At 41.0% G+C, this 23,987-nt stretch overlaps 1 protein-coding gene across 2 annotated transcripts in view; it reads left to right on the top strand.

The window, feature by feature from the left end:
• Positions 1 to 807: 807 nt before the first annotated feature.
• Positions 808 to 23,987, top strand: part of SDCBP (syndecan binding protein) — a 32,601-nt gene continuing 9,421 nt past the window's right edge. The window contains exons 1-3 of one of the 2 annotated variants that reach the window (XM_065902579.1): positions 808 to 899; positions 16,919 to 16,984; positions 23,339 to 23,417. In XM_065902579.1, coding sequence (XP_065758651.1) covers positions 16,934 to 16,984; positions 23,339 to 23,417 — 130 coding nt within the window. In that variant the 5' untranslated portion in view covers positions 808 to 899; positions 16,919 to 16,933. Of the gene's footprint in view, positions 900 to 16,918; positions 16,985 to 23,338; positions 23,418 to 23,987 lie in introns of those variants that run through there. The other variant, XM_065902578.1, reaches the window with a different exon arrangement.

Raw genomic sequence — 23,987 nt, 5'->3', positions numbered from 1 at the left:
TTTCTTTCTTCCCGTTGCGGTTGTTTTTACATGTCTATTAGATCGACAGCTCTCTGAAGTCTTAAGTTTTCATCTTATTGTCATCTCTTTTATGCTCAGATTTTTATTTAACCAAAGGTTAACTTATCATGGCACTAAACAATTTAGCTAGAAATACAGTGCTTCTAAGTTAATGCTCTTTTCTCAAGTACTGCTGCTCCATGGTAAGTATGGAAAACGTAGGTAAAATGTGCCTCAGTGTCTTTGCCCGCTAAAGATGGTGTATCTACCTTTGATGTAAGCCCACATTAAGACTACTGTATACCTTATGTTCTTAGGAGAGTTCCTAATAGTTCCTAATAGTTTTTTCAGTTTTTGATTAGGATACAGGTATTACTTTTGTGCACCACGACACATAACCTTCAACAACCAGCAAAGTTAGATCAGATAGACGAAGACTAATAAAAACCAAAGAGAAAAGTTGTAGCGGGAAGGCAGGAGTCCAGAAGGGTTAGTGGGAGGAATGTTTAACAGCCTGTGAGTGTGGTGGAAGTCTAAGGCTGGCCAGGAAATCGCCGAACGACCGGTTCTCAGGACTCTGTGTTGGAGGTGATGGGAACCAAATGAGCATGTGCGCAGGTGAGCAACAGTAGGCGGGTGGCACAGGGCCGAAGTGCAGAACCTGTGGGGAGAGAGGAGCAGGTGGGCTAGAGCGGCAGGAGGTGAGAGCCGCCCCCCGCCCTGTTACCATGGGGACCGGGTCACCTGACCGGGCGCCGCGCGCCTGCGCGGGCGGAAGGCGGGGGCGGCGCGGTGACGCGCGGCGCGGGCGGTCCTCGGGGGCGCACCGCCCTCCTCCCTCTGGGTTTCAGAAGTCCGAGCCAGTGACCGGCGGCGGAGAGCGAGTCTCAGCGGCCTCGGTGAGCAGCCCTGGGGGGGACGGGGGACGCTCGCGCGGCGTGCCGGGCGCGGGGACGAGGAGCGAGAAACCTGGGGGACTCGGGGCCGCAGGGCGGAGGGCATTTCGGCGGCGGCCTTTCCTCAGTGGGCTCCGCTCCGCGCCCCTCGCGGCGCCCAGCCGGGCTGGGGGTGTAAGTTTGCGCGACGGCGCCCCCCCTACCCACCCGCGGCCTTGCGGGTTTCGGGGTCCCGGTCCGGAGAGTGGGGCGCGGAGGGAGCCTGAGGCCCGGCCGGGGACGTTGCAGGCAGCCCCCCGTCCGCCGCGATTCTTTTTTGTTCGTGTAGGGTGGGCCCGGGGCCGGCACGGGGGCAGCCGCCGGCTCTGGTCCCGGTGCCGCGATCCCGGTGTGCGGAGTCGCCCTCGGCGGCGGCCGCGTCCGAACGTCCGGAGTTGGAGGGAGGTGGTGTTCGGCGGGCGCAGCCTTGACTTTTCTGCAAGGGGGTGGGGAGGCTGCTCGCGGCGCTGGTTTGTGGAGAAGTTGGAGGAAAGGGAGAAGAGCTCCCGGCCGGGTGAGCGCGGCAGGAAACGTTCCCGGAGGGCTCGCCTTTCGGAGCCTTCCGAGCTTTCCTTCCAGGATTTCCCTGTAATAACGGGAAGGCGGAGACTTACAGCTACGGAAAGTTACCCCTTTCACCAAAACGGGTTTATTTCATTGTGGAGTCTTGTGTGATGCCGATTTTAAAAAGAAACGTCTAGGTTTATCTAGTCTGTGTTGTGTATGTGGTCTGCACACATTTATTTTTTTTAATATCATGTACATTTACTGTTATTTTAAATATCGTGTGCACTTCCTAGAAAGTACGTTTGGTTTACCAAACTCATAACATCCAGTTGTTTCGAAGAAAAAACTCCTGACTAAAAAGGAAAATTACATGGAAGAAGAGCCACAGGCTGGTTAGCTGTATCTCAAATGTATATAAATGGTCAGTTTAAAGTTTGTTCTTTTAAGTTTCTCTGTTTGAGGTTGAGGGCAAACAGTAAAAATCTATGTTTTCATTTGCTTTCTGTTCTGTTAGAACTTTCTGTTCTGTTCTTACAACTGAGTTGCTGTTCTGTTACAACTTAGTTCTACAAACTTTTCTTCTTTAAATGGTACGTAAACATTATAAATCAGATTGTGCTACAAAATAAGAATAAGGGAATGTCTTTCAATAGGTTCAGGAAATAGTCATCCTGTCATAATCCATATTTAACTTTGGCAGCATTACTTTTTCGTTATGTTTGGGCATTTTAAGAAAGGATGTAAAAATCATGACTAAAAGAGGAAGCATTTACTAATAGTTGGCGGTTGAACCTTCTTTTCAATAAACAGTTCCCTAAATTGAGCATGACTCAACTATATTTTTTCCTGTTTTTGCCGGATTTAGGCACTTTTAGATAGCAAATGCCAAAAGTCTCTAAAAAGATTCCCATCCCTGCAACTGTTACATGTAGTAGCAGCTATATTCACAATTACTAATTTGTTTCCAAGTGCTGCCAAGGTTTTTTGTGTATTTATTTAGTCTTTGAGGAAGTAATCAGTTAACGTGACTCAACATTTAAGTAAAGAGAAACAGCGTACACAGTGTGTACTGTTCCCTTCCTTCGAGGCCCTCTAGCCAGCCATGTTCTCTTACTGTAGGAAACAGCTGTTTTGCATTTCTTAGGTATCTTTATAGGGATATTTTATACGTTCAGTTCAGTTGCTCACCCGTGTCCGACCCTTTGCGACCCCATGTCGCGTTTTACACCTTACAAATATATAAATATATTTTCCCCTTCTGTTACTTTTCTTTAATTGAGGTAAAGGACACGACTTAGTGACTAAACAGCAAGCGTCAAAAGTACATGTAAACATTACCATCTTAACCGTTTTTAAGTGTACAGTTCAGACGTATTAAATATACTGACGTCGTGCAACCATCACCACCGTCCTTTCCCGTCGCTCTTTTCATCTTGTTCTCTTTAAACAGTAATGCCCCATTCTCTCTTTGTCCCAGCCCCTGGCAACCATTTTGATAATGTGTGTCTCTTATGATTTTGACTAGTGCAACCATCTCATGTAAGTGGGATCAGAGTGTTTGCCTTTTTTGTATTTGGCTTGTTTCACTTAGTGTAATGTTTTCAAGGTTCATCCATGTTGTATATTGCAGAATCTCCTTCCATTTTAAGGCAGGGTAAAATTCCATTGTGTGTTTACGCATACATATTTACACACAGTTAAACCACATTTTGCTTATCCATTCATCTGTTAATGGACACTTGGGTTGCTTCCACGGTTGAGCTAATGTGGGGGGTGGTGGTGGGGGGACTCCTATACTGTTTTTTGTATCACCTGTACCCAGGACACACAGTAGTAAAGAATCTGCCTGCCAATGCGGGAGACATGGGTTTGATCCCTGGGTTGGGAAAATCCCCTGGAGTAAGGAACTGGCAACTGACTCCAGTATTTTTGCTGGAAAATCCCATGGACAGAGGAGCCTGGTGGGCTTCTACAGTCCGTGGGGTTGCAAAGAGTCAGACATGACTGAGCAGTTGAACATGCACATGTGAACACACACCATTTTACATTCCCACAAACAGTGAATTAAGAGTTCTAAATTTTCCAGATCCTCACCAAAACTTGTTTGTTTGGGTTTTTTTGGTAGTTGTCACTCTTGTGGATGTGAGGTGGTATCTCATAGTTTTGATTTGCATTTCTGTAATGATTAGTGATGCTGAGCATCCTTTCATGTGATTGTTGGCTCTTCCTGTATGTTCTTTAGAGGAATGATTATTCATGTTCTTTGCCAATTTGTTTTTGTTATTTTAGGACTTCTCTAAATATTCTGTATATTAGTTCCTTATCAGATATGATTTACAAATATTTTCCCTCATTCAATGAGTTGCCTTTTTATGTTATTGATAACGTTCTTTGATGCAAAAAGTTTTTTAGTTTTCATGAAGTCCAGTATGTCTGTTTTTTCTTTTGTGACTGGTGCCTTTGGTGTCATGTCCAAGAAATCATTTTCAAATTGAATGCAGGAATGTTTTGTCCCATGTTTTCTTCTAAGAGTTTTATTGTTTTAGGTCTTATGTGTACATCTTTGATCCATTTTGAGTTTATATATATATATATTTATATGGTGTTGGTTAAGGATCTAGCATCTTTCTTCTGTGTGTGGTTATCCAGTTTTCCCAGTGCCATTTGTTGTAAAGATTGTCTTTTTCCGCTGAATGGTCTTTATACCCTTGTCAGAGATCATTTGACCATGTATATGAAAGTTTAATTTTAGGCTGTCTCTTCCATTGGTCTGTGTTTGTCTTTGTGCCAATACTATACCATTTTGAATACCATAGCTTTATAAGTAAGTTTTGAAATCAGGACATGCGAATTCTCCAGTTTTGTTTGTACAGTTGTTTTTAATTTCTTTCAGCAGTGTTTTGTGGTTTTCATTGTACAAGTCTTTTACTTCCTTGATTAAATAGATTCCTAAGTATTTTATTCTTTTTGATGCTCTTGAAAAGGGAATTGTCTTTGTGTGTTTTCCTGATGGCTCACTATTTATGTGTAGAATTGCAATTGATTTTTGTGCACTGACTATCCTGTTTCATTGGTGAATTTATTAGTTCTAATGCTTTTTTGTGGTGTCTTTAAGGTTTGCTAAACTCTAAGCATATAAGATCATATCTGAAAACATAGACAATTTTACTTCTTTTCAGAGAAGGAAATAGCAACCCACTCCAGTATCCTTGCCTGGAAAGTCTCATGGACACAGGAGCCTGGTGGACTGCAGTCCATGGGGTCACAAAGAGTTGGGCACGACTGAGCGACTAACACTTAACACTTACTTCTTTTCTAATCTGGATATCTTTTATTTCTTTTTCTTACCTAATTGCTCTGGCTAGAACTTCCAGTACTGTGTGTGGAAGAGTAGTGTTGAAAGTGGGCATTCTTGCCTTGTTCATGATTCCAGAGGAAAAATAATTAGTCTTTCACGTTTGAGTATGACATTTGCTGTGGGTTTTGCATTATATGGCTTTTATTATGTGGCCCTTGCTTCTTTCTATGCCTGTTGTGTCTTTATCATAAAAGGTGTTGAATTTTGTCAAGTGCTTTTTGTATATCAATGAGATGATTGTATTTTTTTTTCACTTCATTTTGTTGATATGATGTATTGCTTTGAACAGTCCTCATATGTTGAACTAAGTTTCTCCCAATAATAAATCCCTTTTGTTAATATGCTGTTGAGTTCTGTTCGTTAGTATTTTGTTGAGGATTGCATCAGTGTTCATAAGGGATATCGGTTTGTAGTTGTCTGGCTTTGGTATAAGGGTATGTTCTCATAGAATGAAAGTGTTCCTTCTTCAACTTTTTAGCAAAATTTTGAGGATTGGTATAGTTCTCTTTTATATATTTAGTAGAGTTCACCAAAGACGCCATCAGATCTAGGGTTTTTCTTTGTTTAGAGATTTTTGACTACTGATTCAATCTCTTTACTAGTTACTGGGCCTATTCAGATTTTCTGCTTCCTTGTGATTCTTCGTAGGTTTTGTGTTTCTAGGAATTTGTCCATTTCATCTAGGTTATCCAGTTTTCCAGTGTCCATTTGTTCATAGTGCACTCTTTATATGGTCTGTTTTATTACTGTAGAAACAGTGGTAATATTCCCACTTTCCTTTTAGCATATTTTTTTTTCTTAGTCCATTTAGCTAAAGGTTTGTCAATTTTGTTGATCTTTTTGTAGAACCAAATTTAGGTTTCAGTAATTTTTTTTTTCTGTTCTCTATTTCATTTATCTCTGTTCTCATCTCTGCTACTTACTTCTGCCAGCTTTGGGTTTCGTTTGTGTTTTCTTTTCTGGTTGTTTATTCCCCCTTATTTTATCACTAACTTGAGCATACTTTATATACTGGCCTAAATAGTGCTGTATTTTTTCCAGTTAGTGATAATATTTTGGATCTCTTTGACTATCTTGTCTGTGTAGTACTTCCTCCTTTGTTTCAAGAATTTTGCTATTATAGTTGGTGCTTCAGGGAATAAAATTCTACAAGTGTTGCTTTTTGTATGCAGATAAGGAAATGGCAACCCACTCCAATATTCATGCCTGGAGAATCCCAGGGACAGAGGAGCCTGGTAGGCTACAGTCCACGGGGTCGTAAGGAGTCCGACATGACTGAGCGACTTCACATTCACACATTTATAGACTAAAACCTGAAGTGGTATTTGGGTTGGAGAGTATCTGCATTTACAGTTTTGATAGATACTGCAAACTCACTCTTTATGGAAATTGTACTACTTTACACTTTTACCAGTAAAATATCTGTTTCTCAAAGCCTCATTACCAGAGGGCATTGTCAAGCTTTGTATTTTTGTCAGTTCAATGGGTGGGAAATGGGTAAAAAGAAGTTATTGTATTTAGAGTAGATGATCATATTTCTCAGTGGCTTATCATCACAATCTCCCTGGATATTTATTGAAAGAAGAATTCCTAAATTCCTAAGCCCTTTCATGAAATCTGAGTCTGTATTTTTAACTAGTGCTCGAATACTTCTGATTTGGTGATTTGCCAGGTTTAGAAACATAGCTATGGAAGACTGTTTAGAACTTTGTATCAAAGTGTGTTCTTTGACACCATCTGGAATCATCTTGATTGTATGATTCATTGTATGGATCAACTTGAGCATAAGAACCCCAAAACCTTATTCTAAATTTTTGTAGCATTTAAAGGTATATATAGATGATATGGGCATTGTCTTTGAGGACAACTAATTGCTCATCAGCTGTCATCCATAAAGTTGAGAGATAACCCATTATATAAGTACTCTTCCAGATTTCAGTCACATCTCTAATACAGCTTATTATTGTATTTAATTCTTCTGCAGTTGGTTGTCATAACACACTACTGGTTTTAGATTTCATATCCATCTCTAATAGGTTCTAACATTACTGTCTGGTAATTTTTGTACCTGCTTTGTCAAAAAGCAATATTTTTTTATGGGGATGACAATTTATATTTGCAGAGAATTTTTGTGTGTGGAATTTTGTGGGGATGACAATCTATTTCTGTATTTTCAGAGAATTTTCATTTATACTTTTATAAACACCAATTAGAATAGTCAGTGCAACAAAGTTTTAAAAATTTCTCTACCTTGCTGTTTGTAAGGCGCATACGGAGGAGAAGAGACTGAGCCAGGCAGTCAGGCAAGAGAAGGAAATTTTTTAGAGGGAAAACGAGAGGGTGACTGGCCTTTAAGGAGATCCAGTGTCCTCCCTTTCTGATGGGGTCTTTCTTACACCCCACCAATGAAAAGTTCTCTGAAGGGGTGGTTAATTTTTAGCCTGTAGCTGAGTCCTGCAGTCATGTAGCTGGAGGTCTGGAATCCAGTGGTCTCGTAGCCTTGAGTAGGTAGGCGCCAATTCCTTCCTCCTCCCCTTATTAAGAAAGAATAAAAGTCTTGAAGTAGACCTTCTGAGAAAAAAGAATCTTAATTTTAAATTGTATCCATTGGACCCTGATACAGAGGGTTAAAGGGCAAATTTCTGTACTCTGTTTCAGACTTACTGTTTCCATCTCTGGGTCTAGGACTCAATCTCTGTTATTAATATGATTTCCAGATAATCCTTATGGACTTAAAAGTTGAAGATGATAGGGCTCTTATGGGGTCTCATTGATAAGATGGCTCAGTATGTCTGCTTCGCAAACAAAGAATAAAATCATGGTGATCCGTGAGATTAACCAAATTGCCCAAATGGCATTCTGTTTTCTCACTGGCACCTATCTTCTCAAAGCTGTGAGACCACCAGATTCCAGACCTCTGGCTACGTGACCACAGGACTCAACTACAGGCTAAAAATTAACCATCCCTTCAGATAATTTTTCATTGGTGGGGTATAAAAGGACCCCATATAAAAAAGGACCCCATCAGAAGGGGAGGACACTGGTTCTCCTTAAGAGCCAGTCACCCTCTCTTTTTCCTCTAATAAATTTCCCTTTTATTGCCTGACTGCTCGGCTTACTCTCTTTTTCTCTGCACGCGCCTTAAAGAAGACACGATGTTTGAGAATCTTAAGCAGATTTTTTGCTATGGTAGTACTTTGAGTTACTTTTCCATAGAGCATTTCAATTGTTTCCTATGTTGTGAGGTGGTGCTTCCTTGTGGTTTTGATTTGCATTTCACTGATGGTGTTGGACACCTTTTCATGTATCTGTTGACTGTCTGCCTTTGTGAAAATGTCTGTTCAGCTCCTCTGCCCAGTTTTTAATTGGATTCAGTGTACAGGTCTTTCAGCTCCTTATTTAAATTGATTCCTCTGTTTGATGCAATTGTAAGTGGAATTGTTTTCTTAATTTCTCTTTCTGATAGTGTATTTTTAGTTTATAGAAATGCAACAGTTTTGTGTATTGATTTTGTATCTTGCAGCTTTACTGATTTTTTTAGTTCTAATAGTTCTTTGGTGAATCTTAGGTTTTCTTCAAATTCATAATGTGTCACCTGTAAATAGTAACAGCTTTACTTCTTCCCTTCCTTTTGGAAGGGTGCCTTTTCTATCTTTTGCTTGTCTAGTTGTTCTGGCTAGGACTTCTAGTAGTGTATTGAATAAAAGTGGCAAGGTGGGATTCTTGTCACTGCATTTTACACCCCCCCCCCCCATTTATGCTTTTGATGTCATGGTTTCCTTTTATCAGTATTGCCCTTAACAGTTGAGTGTAGTTATAGGTGTTTGTTTTTTTTCACTTTTGTCTTCAGTGATTATTCTAGCTTTATAAGTAATTAGTCCACCATCTTTATAGCTTTTGGCTATTCTGAATTTTCTATATTTACTTTTACCATTGGGATTTAAACTTTGTTTTCCTGTTACTGACTAGCACCTTTTTGTTTCAACTTAAATCTCTTTAAAATTTCTCTTGAGGCTGGTCTAGTGGTGATAAACTCCATTATTTGCTTGTCTGGGAAATTCTTTACCTCACCTCCAAATCTGAAGGACTTTTCTGGGTGGAGTATTCTTTCAGCTGTTAGTCCCTTCTGTCCTGGAGTTTCTGCTGAAGAATGTGCTTAGAGTCTTTTGGGGGTTCTCTTATGCATAACAAGTTGTTCTCTTGTTAGTTTTTAAGATTCTTTCCTCGTCTTGATGTTTGAGTTATAACATGTCGTGGTGTGGGTGTCTTCATTTCTTTTTGGAAATGCCTGAGTTTCCTATTTCAAATCCTGAAAGATGATGCTGTGAAAGTGCTGCACTCAATATGCCAGCAAATTTGGAAAACTCAGCAGTGGCCACAGGACTGGAAGAGGTCAGTTTTCATTCCAATCCCAAAGAAAGGCAATCCCAAAGAATACTCAAGCTATTGCACAATTGCACTCATCTCACATGCTAGTGAAGTACTGCTCAAAATTCTCCAAGCCAGGTTTCAGCAATACGTGAACCGTGAACTTCCAGATGTTCAAGCTGATTTTAGAAAAGGCAGAGGAACTAGAGATCAAATTGCCAACATCCGCTGGATCATTGAAAAAGCAAGAGAGTTCCAGAAAAACATCTATTTCTGCTTTATTGACTATATCAAAGCCTTTGACTGTGTGGATTGCAATAAACTGGAAAATTCTGAAAGAGATGGGAATACCAGACCACCTGACCTGCCTCTTGAGAAACCTGTATGCAGGTCAGGAAGCAACAGTTAGAACTGGACATGGAACAACAGACTGGTTCCAATTAGGAAAAGGGGTCCATCAAGGCGGTATATTGTCACCCTGCTTATTTAACTTACATGCAGAGTACGTCTTGAGAAACGCTGGGCTGGATGAAGCACAAGCTGGAATCAAGATTGCCGGGAGAAATATCAATAACCTCAGGTATGCAGATGACACAACCCTTACAGCAGAAAGTGAAAGAAAGTGAAGTCGCTCAGTCTTGTCCAAGTCTTTGCGACCCTGTGGACTGTAGCCTACCAGGCTCCTCTGTCCATGGGATTCTCCAGGCAAGAATACTGGAGTGGGTTGCCATTTCCTTCTCCAGGGGATCTTCCCAACCCAGGGATCGAACCCTGGTCTCCCTCATTGCAGGCAGACGCTTTAATCCTCTGAGCCACCGGCAGAAAGTGAAGAGGAACTAAAAAGCCCCTTGATGAAAGTGAAAGAGGAGAGTGGAAAAGTTGGCTTAAATCTCAGCATTCAGAAAACTAAGATCATGGCATTCGGTCCCATCACTTCATGGGAAATAGATGGGGAAAAAGTGGAAACAGTGTCAGACTTTATTTTTGGGGGCTCCAAAATCACTGCAGATGGTGATTGCAGCCGTGAAATTAAAAGATGCTTACTCTTTGGAAGTAAAGTTATGACCAACCTAGACAACATATTAAAAAGCAGAGACATTACTTTGTCAACAAAGGTTTGTCTAGTCAAGGCTATGGTTTTTCCAGTGGTCATGTATGGATGTGAGACTTGGACTGTGAAGAAAGCTGAGTGCCGAAAAATCGATGCTTTTGGACTGTGGTGTTGGAGGAGACTCTTGAGAGTCCTTTGGACTGCAAGGAGATCCAACCAGTCTATCCTAAAGGAGATCAGTCCTGGGTGTTCATGGAAGGACTGATGCTGAAGCTAAAACTCCAGTGCTTTGGCCACCTCAAGCGAAGAGTTGACTCATTGGAAAAGACCCTGATGCTGGGAGGGATTGGGGGCAGGAGGAGAAGGGGACGACAGAAGATGAGATGGCTGGACGGCATCACTGACTCGATGGACATGAGTTTGAGTCAACTCCGGGAGTTAGTGATGGACAGGGAGGCCTGGCGTGCTGCGATTCATGGGGTCACAAAGAGTCAGACACAACTGAGCGACTGAACTGAACTGAGCTTCCTGGATCTGAATGTCTGTTTCCCTCAAGTTAAGGAAACTTTCAGCCATTGTTTCTTCAAATGTTTTACCTCTTTTCCTTCAGAGAACCTTACGATGTGAGTCTTGGTAGCATGGTGGTATCTCCTAAGTCCTTTAAGCTGTTTTCATCCTTTTTTCTTTTTGCTGCTCTGCTTGCACTGCCCTGTCTACTGGTGTTTCTTCTCTTCTTTAAGTTTGTTTCTTTCTACATTCTGCTTCCTCTAGTCTGCTTGTGAACCCTCTGTCATATTTTTTTCAGTTTTCATGTTTTTTAGTTTTAAGATTTCTGCTTGCTACTTGCTTACATTTTCTGTATCTTTTGAAATTCTTACTTTGTTCATCTGTTGTTCTTCTGAACTTAACCTCTATTGTAACTTAAAACCTTATCGGGTAAATCACTTGTGTGTACTAAGTCCCTTCAGTCACATCTGATGCTTTGTGACCTCATGGACTGCAGCCTGCCAGCCTCCTCTTCCATGGCATTCTTCAGGCAAGAATACTGGAGTGGGTTGCCATGCCTGCCTCCAAGGGATCTTCCTGACCCAAGGATCAAACCTATGTTTCTTATGTCTCCTGCATTGGCATGCAGGCTCTTTACCAGTAGTGCCATCTGGGAAGCCCAATTTTTTATTAAGTTTTTTTTTTTTTTTTTAACTGAGGTTTTATCTTGGTCTTCTGTTTGGATTCTGTTCTTTTGTTTCTTCATTTTTCTTGACACCCTTTGTTTAGATAAAACAGACACCCCATCTAGTCTTGAACGACTGGTCTCATATAGGAGATGAGCTTTCTCATTCAACCCTGCACTTGTACCGTGTTGTATCTCATACCCTTTTAATTTTCCAAGCAGCCTGCTTTATTGCTTTCGGCCCTCAGTAGCTGAGGCTGTGCCAGGGTCTGTCACTGGCCCAAAGGGGAGAATTGCAGTCAGCACATAAATTCAGGCTGGTGGGAAGCCAGACTGACCCTCAGGCAGCAGCTTTTAAAGTACGTAAATGCTCCCTCTGCTCTGAGCCTGGCAGGAGAGCCAGTTACCTGTGTCTCTGTTTGCTGCAGTTCTGTGGAACTGAGGAAGACAAGCCCTGCTGACTTTGGAGCCAGGCTGTCCAGGGATGTTCCCTGTGGGTGACAGACAAGTACCCTGGTACTGGGTCCTTTCTCAGAGACACTGGCTACCTCGGATGGGGCAGAGGGAGATGCAGAGATGGGGCCTGCTGGCCCTGCCAGTCTTTGGAGAGAATTACAGCCCCTGGGTGTATGTTTAATTAGAAGCCTGCTTGCACTTTAGGCCACAGCTATGAAGATAAGGTAATAGATCTCTTCTCGAGAGTCTGGGGTGTATTCAATCTGCTGTCTTTACACTGTGCCCTGGAGAGAACCTGTGAAGAACTGTTTTCTCAGTAGGCCAGCTGATGGGGTACCCACTTGAAATGGGTCTCACAGTTGGACCATTGCAGGGTCGCACCTGGGTGCAGCCAGGACCAGCTCACAGCCCTGTGGTCCTCCTCACAGACCCAGCCCGCTCCTGGCCGGTCAGTGGTGGGGGCTCCGTTAGGGTCTCCCTGGGTACCTGAAGCTGCCTCTGGGGTGAGTGTGTCGTATGGGTTCCGTCCCTTCCAGGCGGCCGTCATGACCACCGCCCTCCAGCCCAGTCACCTGCTCCTCATCCATAGGAGCACTTGCAGTCCTGTGGGACCCGTGAACAGACGTCTTGCTGGCCACCAGAGCCCGGCGATCGGGGTGTCTCTGGTGACAGCTACAAAAATCAGAGCACCTGATGTGTTGCCATGTATTTTTTTTTTTTTTTAAGATAGGTGGTTCTGCAATCCTGAATTTTCATCATCCCGAGATTTCTTAAAAAAACAACTTAAGACTAAACAAGTAGACAAGTACTGTTCTAACTTTAAATGACCGCATGGTTTTAAAAAATGTATTTATTTGGCTATGCTGGGTCTTAGTTGCAGCACTCAGGATGTTTTAGTTGCTGCTTGTGGAATCTAGCATCCTGACCAGGCATTGAACCCGGACTGCCTGCATGGGGAGTGTGGAGTCTTGCTACTGGACCACTAGGGAAACCCCTGATCACACCATTTTAAAAGGGGGAGACCAGTTATAGTGGGTGGTTTGAGGGACGGAATGAGTCAGTAACTCAAAATGATGAGTACTGCCATTTTAGGTAGTACTAACTAGACTACTTTACCAGCATGTTTCCTACTTCAAGAATCAGAGCATTGCAGCTAGAAAGATGTTCACAGGTACCACCATGGTATTTGAGTCCCTGAGGTCTTTGGTCATTGTGCATATTTAAAGGAAGTTATGCAACATTGCCCTGAGGAGGTAGAGGTCAGAAATCTTAATGCTGAGGCAGAATCGTCAAGTATTTTTTGTCTTTAGATGTTCTGGAAAAACCCTGAAACTGTTCCAAGCATTGAGAAGCTTCTTAGTAGAAACCGAATTGGGGGGCAGTGTTGGAGAAGACTCTTGAGAGTCCCTTGGACAGCAAGGAGATCAAACCAGTCAGTCCTAAAGGAAATCAACACTCAATATTCATTGGAAGGGCTGATGCTAAAGCTCCAGTACTTTGCTTGCCTGATATGAAGAGCCGGCTCATTGCACGAGACCTTGATGCTGGGAAAGATTGAAGGCAGGAGAGGGGACGACAGAGGACGAGATGGTTGGATGGCATCACTGATTCAATGGACATGAGTTTGAGCAAACTGGGAGATGGTGAAGGACAGGGAAGCCTGGCATGCTGCAGTCCACGGGTTTGCAAAGAGTTGGACACCACTGAATGACGACAACAGGATGCACAGGGGTACAGAGGCTTTAAACGAGGCACAGAGTTTCAAGGAGGCTGCAGAAAGCATAGAGTGGGCCAGATCTGGGCTAGGGTTCAACGAGGAGTGCCAGTTCTTCCCAGGAGTTAGACCAGCGAAGATGCTGTCACAGTGAGGAATGTTGTGATGGAGCTGGAGTGGATGCAGAGGGGTGTGCCTGCTGATGCCTGGAGCGCTGAGAACTAAGCTCCCCTCCTCCTGGTTCCCCAGGCAGCCAAAGGGAAGGCCTGGACCGAGACTCCTTTCTTCACTTGCTACAGTGTAGTGTTTATCTGATAGAGTCCTAAGTGAGAGTGAAGTGAGAGTTCTGACACTGATGTAATGCCGGTATTTTCAGAATCCTCTTAAATCTCATTAGTGGTCATTCTGAAATTCCAACCATAATTGAAAGGATATCCAGTAGCTTTGTGGTTCTTCACAGAGGTCTGAGTGTTTTTCACACTTCGCATTAGGTCAGAGGTTTAAATACACCGTCCAAGTGATTCAGAGAAATAATGTAAGAATTTATTGTTCTCATGGAAAGCTGTTAACAGTGTTGTTCAAAGTAGTGGACTTGTTGGGATTTCCCTGGTGGCCTGGTGGTTGGGATCCTGGATTTTCATGGCCGTGGCCCGGGTGCAGTTCCTGGTGGGGAACTGAGATCCTATAAGCTGCATGGCAAAAAGAAACCCACCAAAAACCCAATGAAGCAGTAAACTTATAAGACAGTTATTTTGCTCTCCCTTATTTTGATGATATTGTCTAAAATATTTAATGAACATTTGTTTTCTGTCAGAATAGGCATTGTGTTAGGCAAATATGGTCCTTGATCTCAAGTAGCCAGAGTTAAACATAAAATAGCTATACTGAAAGGCAGAGGGAAACTGCTGAACTGAGAGAAATGTCAGACTTAGGTCATCAAAGGTGACCTCACAGAAGAGGCCCTTGACTAAGATTGTGATGGAAAACCCTGGAAGGACATTCCAGGGAGAAGACAAAGCTTTTACAAAGATCCCGAGGCACAGAAGCATGTGACCTGGGTGGGAAATGGAGTGTAGTGCTGGACCGGAACATTGTAATGTTTGGAATGAAATTGGATGAGATGAGACCACAAAAATCGTTTCAGGTAAAATCATTGAGGAATCATTTGTATTTCATAAGAATAGTGAGATTGAAGGTCAACTACTTAAACTGAATTTTTAGAGTGTAAGTTGGGGTGATACTTGCTGCTGTTTTAAAAGATGCTGTATCTTCTCTGGGCCTGAATGTGTGTGTGTTGGTGGGAGGGGGAGTAATGAGTGACCCCAGAGATGTTCAAACAGTGTCAGTTAATAGTTGAAGAAAAACTTCTATGGGGAAAAAATTTTTAGAAAACTACTCTGAGTTTTAAACCAGAGTTTTAAATTCAGTTCATTTTTCATGGGAAAAAAAAAAAAAAAAAGGATCTTGTAGGTGACCAGTGGCAGGCCCTGACCAGTGGCAGAACCAAGAATAGAACTAACACCTGGATTGCTAGTCAACATTAATTTCAGTGAAGTTAGAATGATTTTGTTTATGATGTTGATACAGTGGTTGAAAGTGTCAATAAAATGTGATTAAGGAGAAAACTTCTAGAGAACTGATCTTGGGAGACACAAAACATAACTGTTTTGTTTTCCTGGATTAGTAGAGTTGACATATTTTGATTGTGCTTTTTCAAGAATTTGCATTTTATTCACAAACCTCTCCTCTTCAAAACTGTATCATGCTACTTCAGCGTTTTATTGGATGTTCTATTCCAGGGCGGTTAGGCAAGCAAAAAGAATACGTAGGCAAAGGATTTAAATAGATGTTTCCTCGGAGAAGATATACAGATTGGCCATCTAGGTTCACGAAAGATGCTCAGCATTATGAGTTATTAGGGAAATAGGAATCAAATCTACAATGAGGTGCTGCTGTCCATCCACTCGGATGGCTATAATTGAAAAGACTGACAATAGCAAGTGTGTATGAGCCCTTTTACATAAGGGACTTGAGCATCTACAGACTTCCATGTATGCAGGGGAGACTCTTAGAACCAGTGCCTTCAGAAACCGAGGGACAACGGTGTTGTATTGGCCAAGTTAGGGAAAAATTGGAACCCTCACACGTGTTGGTGGAAATGTGAAATAGTGCAATCACTTCAGAAACCAGTTCCTCAAAAAGTTAAATACAGAGTCACCTTATAACCTGGCAGTTCTCTTCTTAGCTGTGTACGAAGACAGTTGAACATTATGTTTATATAAAAACTGGGGTGTAAATGCTCATTAGCAATATTAGCATTATTCATAAGTTAGAAAGTGAAAAATCACCGAAAACATCGACTGAATGGATCCCAGAAGTGAATGGGGAATGGAATGGGGAGTGCCTTGTTGGTGCCCCTGTGCTGGGAACCTGCTCAGCAGTGCTGGGGACCTTCGCTGCTGCTCCCTGCAGTGGCCTGGTTGGAGGAGGACACTGGAAGTTGGGAGAAAACCCCCCTTCTCCTCACTGTACCTCCAGCTTCCCCATTGACAAAGCTTAGCATCTTCCCAGCTGGAGAAGAGCAGCATTTAAAGGGCCTGTCTCCATCTTCACAGAACAGCCAGTCGTGGGTGAGTTTTCATTGGGATGCAATCAGTTAGAGTATCAACCCCTATACCAATTTAGAATATGTTCTGTTTTGTTGGGCTTCAAGGAAGTATTCATCTCAAAATACCTAAACAAAGTTTTGGAGTATATATGCCTTTAATACCTTGAGAATTTTGTTTTAAATCACTACAAAAAGCAATTCATGGTCACTAAAAATCATTGAAAAGTATAGGAATGTTTAGAATATAAAAATTCCTTTCCCTTTTATTCCTCCTCTATTTCATTCATGTCTCCTATGGTGTGTATTATTTTATATATATACTTATGTAATATGTGTGTGTGTATATATATTTTCATAATAATGAGGTTTTGTACATAGATAACATGTATCAGCTCTTGTAGATTTTTATTAGGAGGATGTAATTCTCACTCAGTTGCTAAGCCCTTGTTTGTGTAAACTAGATGAGTCACATAATTGTTCTTTGATTTTCTAAACTATAGAAATGAAGGGACTTTTTTTATTTCAGGGAAGTTTAACATTTGCAATGGATATAGCTCGAGAGAAAGGTAGTTGGCAACCATCAGTCAGCAATTTTTAGTATAACTAGATGGTCATATTTTTTTGTTTTGCAATTTAAATCTTGTGTTAAATGACTTACACATGTTTATGTGTATGCTGCTGGCTCCATGTACTATTTAAATTTCAATGAAGTCTGAATCATAGACTTTTGTTGTTGTTGTTTTTCTTTAGAAAAATCCTGCAAAAATGTCTCTCTACCCATCTCTTGAAGACCTGAAGGTAGACAAGGTGATTCAGGTATGTTTTAAATACTTTATTTCTTCCATGTTCTCTACCATACATTCTGATTATAGGTGAAGTGAAGCGAGAAACTTTAATAGCAGATGTATTTGTTCAATTTTACACTGTATAAACTCAGTTTTTCTAACGAGAACGTTAGAAAACTAGAGATTTCTTCATTTCACTGTGAATTAATGGGCACGAGATATTTTTCCTTTGAAATGGGACTTAAAACTCTTCAGAAATAGCTTGGTTTTATGACTGGGTTTAATTTAAGTACATTTTAAAGTTGGTAATATATACTCCAAATTCTTAGGTGTTCATTGTCTTGTTTAAAATTCGTACATGTGCTGTTGGGTTTTCAGGGATGACCAGTCTTTGAAGTAATTCTTTGTCTTCTACGAGGTTAAACATTATCGAAACAGGATGGTGCATACTGCTTTAGGAGGAGGAGTAGTGTAAGGAGCACAGTGAAAGCTGAGCAATGTGTGGTCTTTTAAAAGTAAGCAGCAGACAGTCTGCTACAGCAACAGAATCCTGCTCCAAGTGACTGTGTAAGACAGCACAGTGATTCTAACACTTTCATTAAGTCAGGCGTTATTGTACTCCTTTGAGTATTAGCTTCGAAGATAATTGCTTCTGCTTGAGAAAGTTTGGGATTGGGATCAAGTCTTGCTGTTCTGTAAATTTTTGTTACTCTTTTTGTTGTTGTTGTTATTCTTTTTAACTAGAGATGATTGTAGTGTTTAGTGAACCATCCTGTTTCAGTTTACTTTCAACTTGGTCTTTCATAAACTTTTTATTTCTGAACTTCTTCAGCTGTTATTTGTTTTTCTAATTTGACAAGATAAATTAAACTCCCTGTTACAGTTTATTCCAGAAATCTTTTTGATATGATAAATGTGATGAAATGTTTGAGTTGCTAAAGTACTTCAAAGCTTCTTACCCTAAAAATCATTTTGCTAGAGGTCTTGGCCTCAGTTTACTCTAAATGAGATTGACTTACTAATTAATTAGCATAAAATGTTTATTACAAACTTGTGAGAAGAACAGAAGAATGCAAGTGTTTTTTAGACAAAATGTTCTTTAAGGGTAGGGAAAAATCAGCAAAAATAGTAACAAATGTGTGGCTGAAATTGTTAGCCATGTGGCGGTGATTGGATGAATGTAGGGGAGATCATGAACATATATATCTCATCATCCCTTGTCTATGGGTATTGATGGGTGATTTGTAGAATCTCCGAAATCTGTTCAGTTGCCAAGGCTTTGATGCCTGACAGTTTTAAGTGGTTTATTCAGTCATCTCAAATCTGTTTTTTCTTTGCTATTTTGTCATTATTTTTCTCATGTGGTTTTTATTTCTACACAGGTCATCTGAACAAGTATACTTTCTATTTTAAAAAGCTTTTATTTGAAATATTTACCTTTAACAGTTAAGCCATTACTATGACATCAGAGCACTAAGTGATAGGATCTGCAGATGGGTCTGAGAGAATGACTCATTTCCTTTTTGTCCTTTTTTGTTAGTTTTTATGAAATTGAACCTAAACCACCATAGACTTTGAGCAGAGGTTTTTTATCTTGAAAGCAGCAGAAAAAGAAGGAAAGAGTTGATATTGGCAAATGTTGGATCAGAAAATGAAGAAGGCTGCAGTCCACCTCAGGCTGAGCTGTTCAAGCTCTTCAAGGTTGTATGGATATTTCCATTTCAAAGCCTTTTACGTGCTGAGCACAAAGCTAGCTGCCTGGAGATGTGACAGAGAGTAAGGAGGGGGAAACATGGTTTTTAAATTCTGACTGGATTTAAAAAGATTCCCAACCTAGCCAGTAACATCTTGGACTGCTGCTGTTTTATTTTTTCTTCATTTTCTGTGGTAGGTGTTAACTTGGGTGTTCGTTTGTGAGGCGCTTCTGTAAAGGTAGTAGTCATTTTCTAATCTGACCTTTCGCACCGCAGGAGTGACTTGGCAGTTCATACTCTATAACTGTCTCACAGTAAGCATAGGGCTGTGGCTTTGGGCATCGTACGGTCCCTGCGCCTCTCTGTCCTCTGTGAGTCTCAAAGAGGAGCCACCCCTGCGCGTAGTAGACTGAGAAACAGTGTCGCGTCACCGTGAGCAGAGGTCGGCTGGCGGCTCCGCGAGTATGGTGTCTCATGCTTTCTGTAGTGGTAGAAACAACATTCCCCCCCACCGTCCCCGCTTTTCTTTAACTAGTTTGAGATTTCAAGTGAGTGTGGAATATTCTGCTGCATTTAATGGCTTATAGTCCTTAAGCCTTTGTTGTACTATCTTTCTTTTATTTTTACTACAAATTATATAGTAATTAAATATGTAACTTTGTGTTCGGAGAGCTTACTTCAGTATTCCTTGGATAAGAACAAGAGCAATGAATGAAAGAATAGAAATAATAGACCAGTGTAAAAAGGATCAGTTTTTTAAAGTTAGTAAATTCTGTTTTTCACAGCGGTTTTAGGTTCACAGCAGAAGTGATGCAAGGTTCAGTCTCTGTCTCAGTGCCCCGTCCCTGTGCGCCCTCCCCCCCTTGACCTGAACCCCACACCTCTCGCCCTACACCAGCAGCGTCTTCGCCAGAGCAGTACACATGTGACAGTCACCTGCCCAAACACGTGGCTGCCTCCCCAAGTCCACAGCTGCACTTGTGTCCCCTCTGTGGGTTTGCACAAGTGTGTGGGGGTGTGGAGCCCCCGCTCGGTGTCATGCAGGTCACGCTCACTCCCGCATGTCCTCATGCTCTGTCCAGGCCTCCCTCCTTCTCTAGAATGTGAGGGTTGGACTCATACTATAATTTGCCTTTTCAGATTGGCTTCACTCTCTTAGTAATGTGCATTTTAGGTTCCTCCATGTCTTTTCATGACTTTGATAGCTCCGTTCTTTTTAGTGAGGAACAGTATTTTTTTTTTTCTTGGAGTTTATACAAGAAGCAATCCACTGGCTACTAGCTTCTTTAGTTGATAGTTGGTGAGAGAATTTTCAAAATTCAGCATATTTTGAGGTTGTGGATATATTTAAAATTATAAAGATTTGTGTGCTGCATTTTATTTGAATTTAGATTGTGACATTATGAAACAGTAACAAAGAATGACTCAATAACAGTCATATCAGAACATTTGGAATCCAAATGAGTGATGTACTTGCAGTGCTTTTGTGGACTTCCTTATTTAATTAATGTTCCGTCTCTCCAGGCGTCTTTGGGACTGCTCTTAGCATCAGTTTCAGAGCTTGGTGATAAAGAGTATAGGTGTAAATCCCTGTCACTTGACCAGTATATTTTTGATTAAGTGAAAAATGATATTACATCTGGATCTTACAACTTAACTGCCAGCAGTGATATATGTCTGCTTGAGGAGCTCAGATATATCTGTAAGGGAAAAAGGAACACTCCATACGACATGGGCTGTGAAGGCAGCCCTGAGGGGAACTCCTAGCATACTTGCCCCTGACCAGTATTAAGTGTATATGTTTTCAAAGTTTTGGTAAGTTTTAACACATAAACTACATTACTTTACCATGACTGTTATGTCAGTGATTAAGTATGCATTTTGCATACTTTGTAATATTTTTCTACTTGGTATAACATAACACCCTCTTTCAACACCACAAGAGAAGACTCTACACATGGACAACCCCAGATGGTCAACTGAAATCAGATTGATTATATTCTTTGCAGCCAAAGATGGAGAAGCTCTGTTAGAGTCAGCAGAAACAAGACCAGGAGCTGACTGTGGCTCAGATCAGAACTCCTTATTGCCAAATTCAGACTCAAATTGAAGAAAGTAGGGAAAACCATGAGACTATTCAGTTATGACCTAAATCAAATCCCTTATGATGATACAGTGGAAGTGACAAATAGATTCAAGGGATTAGATCTGATAGAGTGCCTGAAGAACTGTGGACGGAGGTTCGTTACATTGTACAGGAGGCAGTGATCAAGAACATCCCCAAGAAAAAAAAGTGCACAAAGGCAAGACGGTTGTCTGAGGAGGCTTTACAAATAGCTGAGAAAAGAAGAGAAGCTAAAGACACAGGAGAAAAGGAATGATACACCCATTGGAATGCAGAGCTCCAAAGAATAGCACTGAGAGATAAGAAAGCCTTCCTCAGTAATCAGTGCAAAGAAATAAAGAAAAACAACAGAATGAGAAAGGCTAGAGATCTCTTCAAGAAAATTAGAGATACCAAGGGAACATTTCATGCAAAGATGGGCACAATAAATGACAGAAATGGTATGGACCTAACAGAAGCCTTTGTATTAAGAAGAGGTGGCAAGAATACATAGAAGAACTACAAAAAAGATCTCTATGCCCCAGATAACCATGATGGCATGATCACTCACTTAGAGCCAGATATCCTGGAATGCAAAGTCAAGTGAGCCTTAGGAAGCATTGTTATGAACAAAGCTAGTGGAAGTGATGGAATTCCAGGTGAGCTATTTCAAATCCTAAAAGATGATGCTGTGAAAGTACTGCATTCAATATGCCAGCAAATCTGGAAAACACAGCAGTGGCCACAGGACTGGAAAAGGTCAGTTTTCATTCCAATCCCAAAGAAAGGCAATGCCAAAGAATGCTCAAACTACCACACAGTTGCACTCATTTTACATGCTAGCAATGTAATGCTCAAAATTCTCCAAGCCAGGCTTCAACAGTAAGTGAATTGTGAACTTCCAGATGTTCAAGCTGGATTTAGAAAAGACAGAGGAACCAGGGATCAAATTTCCAACACCTGTTGGGTCATCAGATAAGCAAGAGAGTTCCAGAAAAACGTCTCCTTCTGCTTTATTGACTATGCCAAAGCCTTTGACTGTGTGGATCACAACAAACTGTGGAACATTCTTAAAGAGATAGGAATACCAGACCACCTGACCTGCCTCCTGAGAAACCTCTATGCCAGTCAAGAAGCAACAGTTAGAACTAGACATGGAATAAGAGACTGGTTCCAAATTGAGAAAGGAGTACGGCAAAACTATATATTGTCACCCTGCTTATTTAACTTATATGCAGAGTACATCATGAGAAATACTGGACTGATTGAAGCACAAGCCGGAATCAAGATTGCTGGGAGAAATATCGATAACCTCAGACATGCAGATGATACCACCCTTATGGCAGAAAGTGAAGAGGAACTAAAAAGCCCCTTGATGAAAGTGAAAGAGGAGAGTGTGAAAGTTGGCTTAAACTCAACATTCAGAAAACTAAGATCATGGCAGCTGGTCCCATCATTTCATGGCAAATAGATGGGGAAACAATGGAAAACGTGACAGATTTTACTTGGGGGGGCTCCAAAATCACTGCAGATGGTGACCGTAGCCTTAAAATTAAAAGACACTTGCTCCTGGGAAGAAAAGCTATGACTAACTAATACAGCATATTAAAAAGCAGAGACATTACTTTGCCAACAAAAGTCCATCTAGTCAAAGCTATGGTTTTTCCAATAGTCATGTATGGATGTGAGAGTTGGAATATAAAGAGAGCTGAGTGCCAAAGAATTGATGCTTTTGAACTTTGGTGTTGGAGAAGACTCTTGAGAGTCCCTTGGACAGCAAGGAGACCAAACCAGTCCATCCTAAAGAAAATTAGTCCTGAATATTCATTGGAAGGACTGATGTTGAAGCTGAAATTCCAGTACTTTGGCCACCTGATGCGAAGAACTGACTCATTGGAACAGACCCTGGTGCTAGGAAAGATTGAAGGCAGGAGAAGAAGGGGATGACAGAGGATGAGATGGTTGGATGGCATCACCGACTCTTTGGACATGAGTTTGAGTAAGCTCCTGGAGTTGGTGATGGACAAGGAAGCCTAGTGTGCTGCAGTCCCTGGTGTTGCAAAGAGTTGGACACAACTGAGCGACTGAATTGACTGACTGAACACCTCCTTCCTTATACTTGATAACGTAGATAAACATTTCATTGGGATATGCTGAAATGGCAAAATAAATATTAGCAACTTAAGTATTTAAATTTTTAGGTGTTCTCCTGATGTATACTTATGTAAATATGGTTAAGCTTTTTCTTTAGGTAAAGAAGGTACTTTCACTTAGACTAATTAAAGTGTAACTATCATTTCATAATACATTGTGAAAGTATTTGCAGTAGCACTGTGAAATGTTGGTTATATGTAGAATGGTGCTTAGTCTAGTTTTTTTTTAATAGTGTTAAATATTTATAATATATTTTTGATTTGTGGATTTTCTTTGAAAATACATTGCTAAAGTGTTTGAAATTAGAATTTCTTGTATAAAAGTAAAGGGTTTTAGGTGTTTTCTTTTTTGAAATTACTGGATTTAAGTTATATGAGAAGTTTAGGTAAGTCACTATAGAGTGTTATTAGAATTTTCTTTTTTTCTTTTTCAGGCTCAGACTGCCTTTTCTGCAAACCCTGCCAACCCAGCGATTTTATCTGAAGCCTCTGCTCCCGTCTCGCAAGATGGAAGTAGGTTTATTATTTGGGTTCCTTCTCCTTGAACAGAGATACTTGTTAAGCCTTCTTTTACTGAAATTGAGAATCCAGGATATATATATATATATTTTTTTTTTTAACTTACACAGCATGAAATTGGGTGTTAAAGCTCTAGTAGTAAGATGATAAAAATGTTTATTTCAAAACAACCCTTTAATCAAGAAAGTGAACTGTGACTATGAAAGTATGTTTTATGACTTAATGAAAATTGTTACTTAAATTTCACCCTTTGCAAGTCCTTCACTTAGGAGTGATTCATTTATGAAAAGATGTAACTCACTGAACTGTCCTCTGTCTTTCCAGGGCTGTGGGGATTGATAGTGTTCTCCTTTGGGGGAACTTCCCAAATCCTGGAGTCTCTACCCTGACTCCATATCCTTCTCCCTGGTCCCTTTTCCTTCTAAATCCATAGGAATTCAGGACAGAACTCTTAAATAATATGACTTCAGATACAAAAGGTGTGGCAGTCTCGATGGGAGGGGAGTTGGGGGAGAGTGGATGCATGCATGTGTATGGCCAAGTCCCTCTGCTGTCCACCTGCAA

The sequence above is a fragment of the Muntiacus reevesi genome, chromosome 12 (genome assembly GCF_963930625.1).
Source record: "Muntiacus reevesi chromosome 12, mMunRee1.1, whole genome shotgun sequence".
Taxonomy (NCBI): Eukaryota; Metazoa; Chordata; class Mammalia; order Artiodactyla; family Cervidae; genus Muntiacus; species Muntiacus reevesi.
This window is presented reverse-complemented; position numbering and strand designations above follow the sequence as displayed.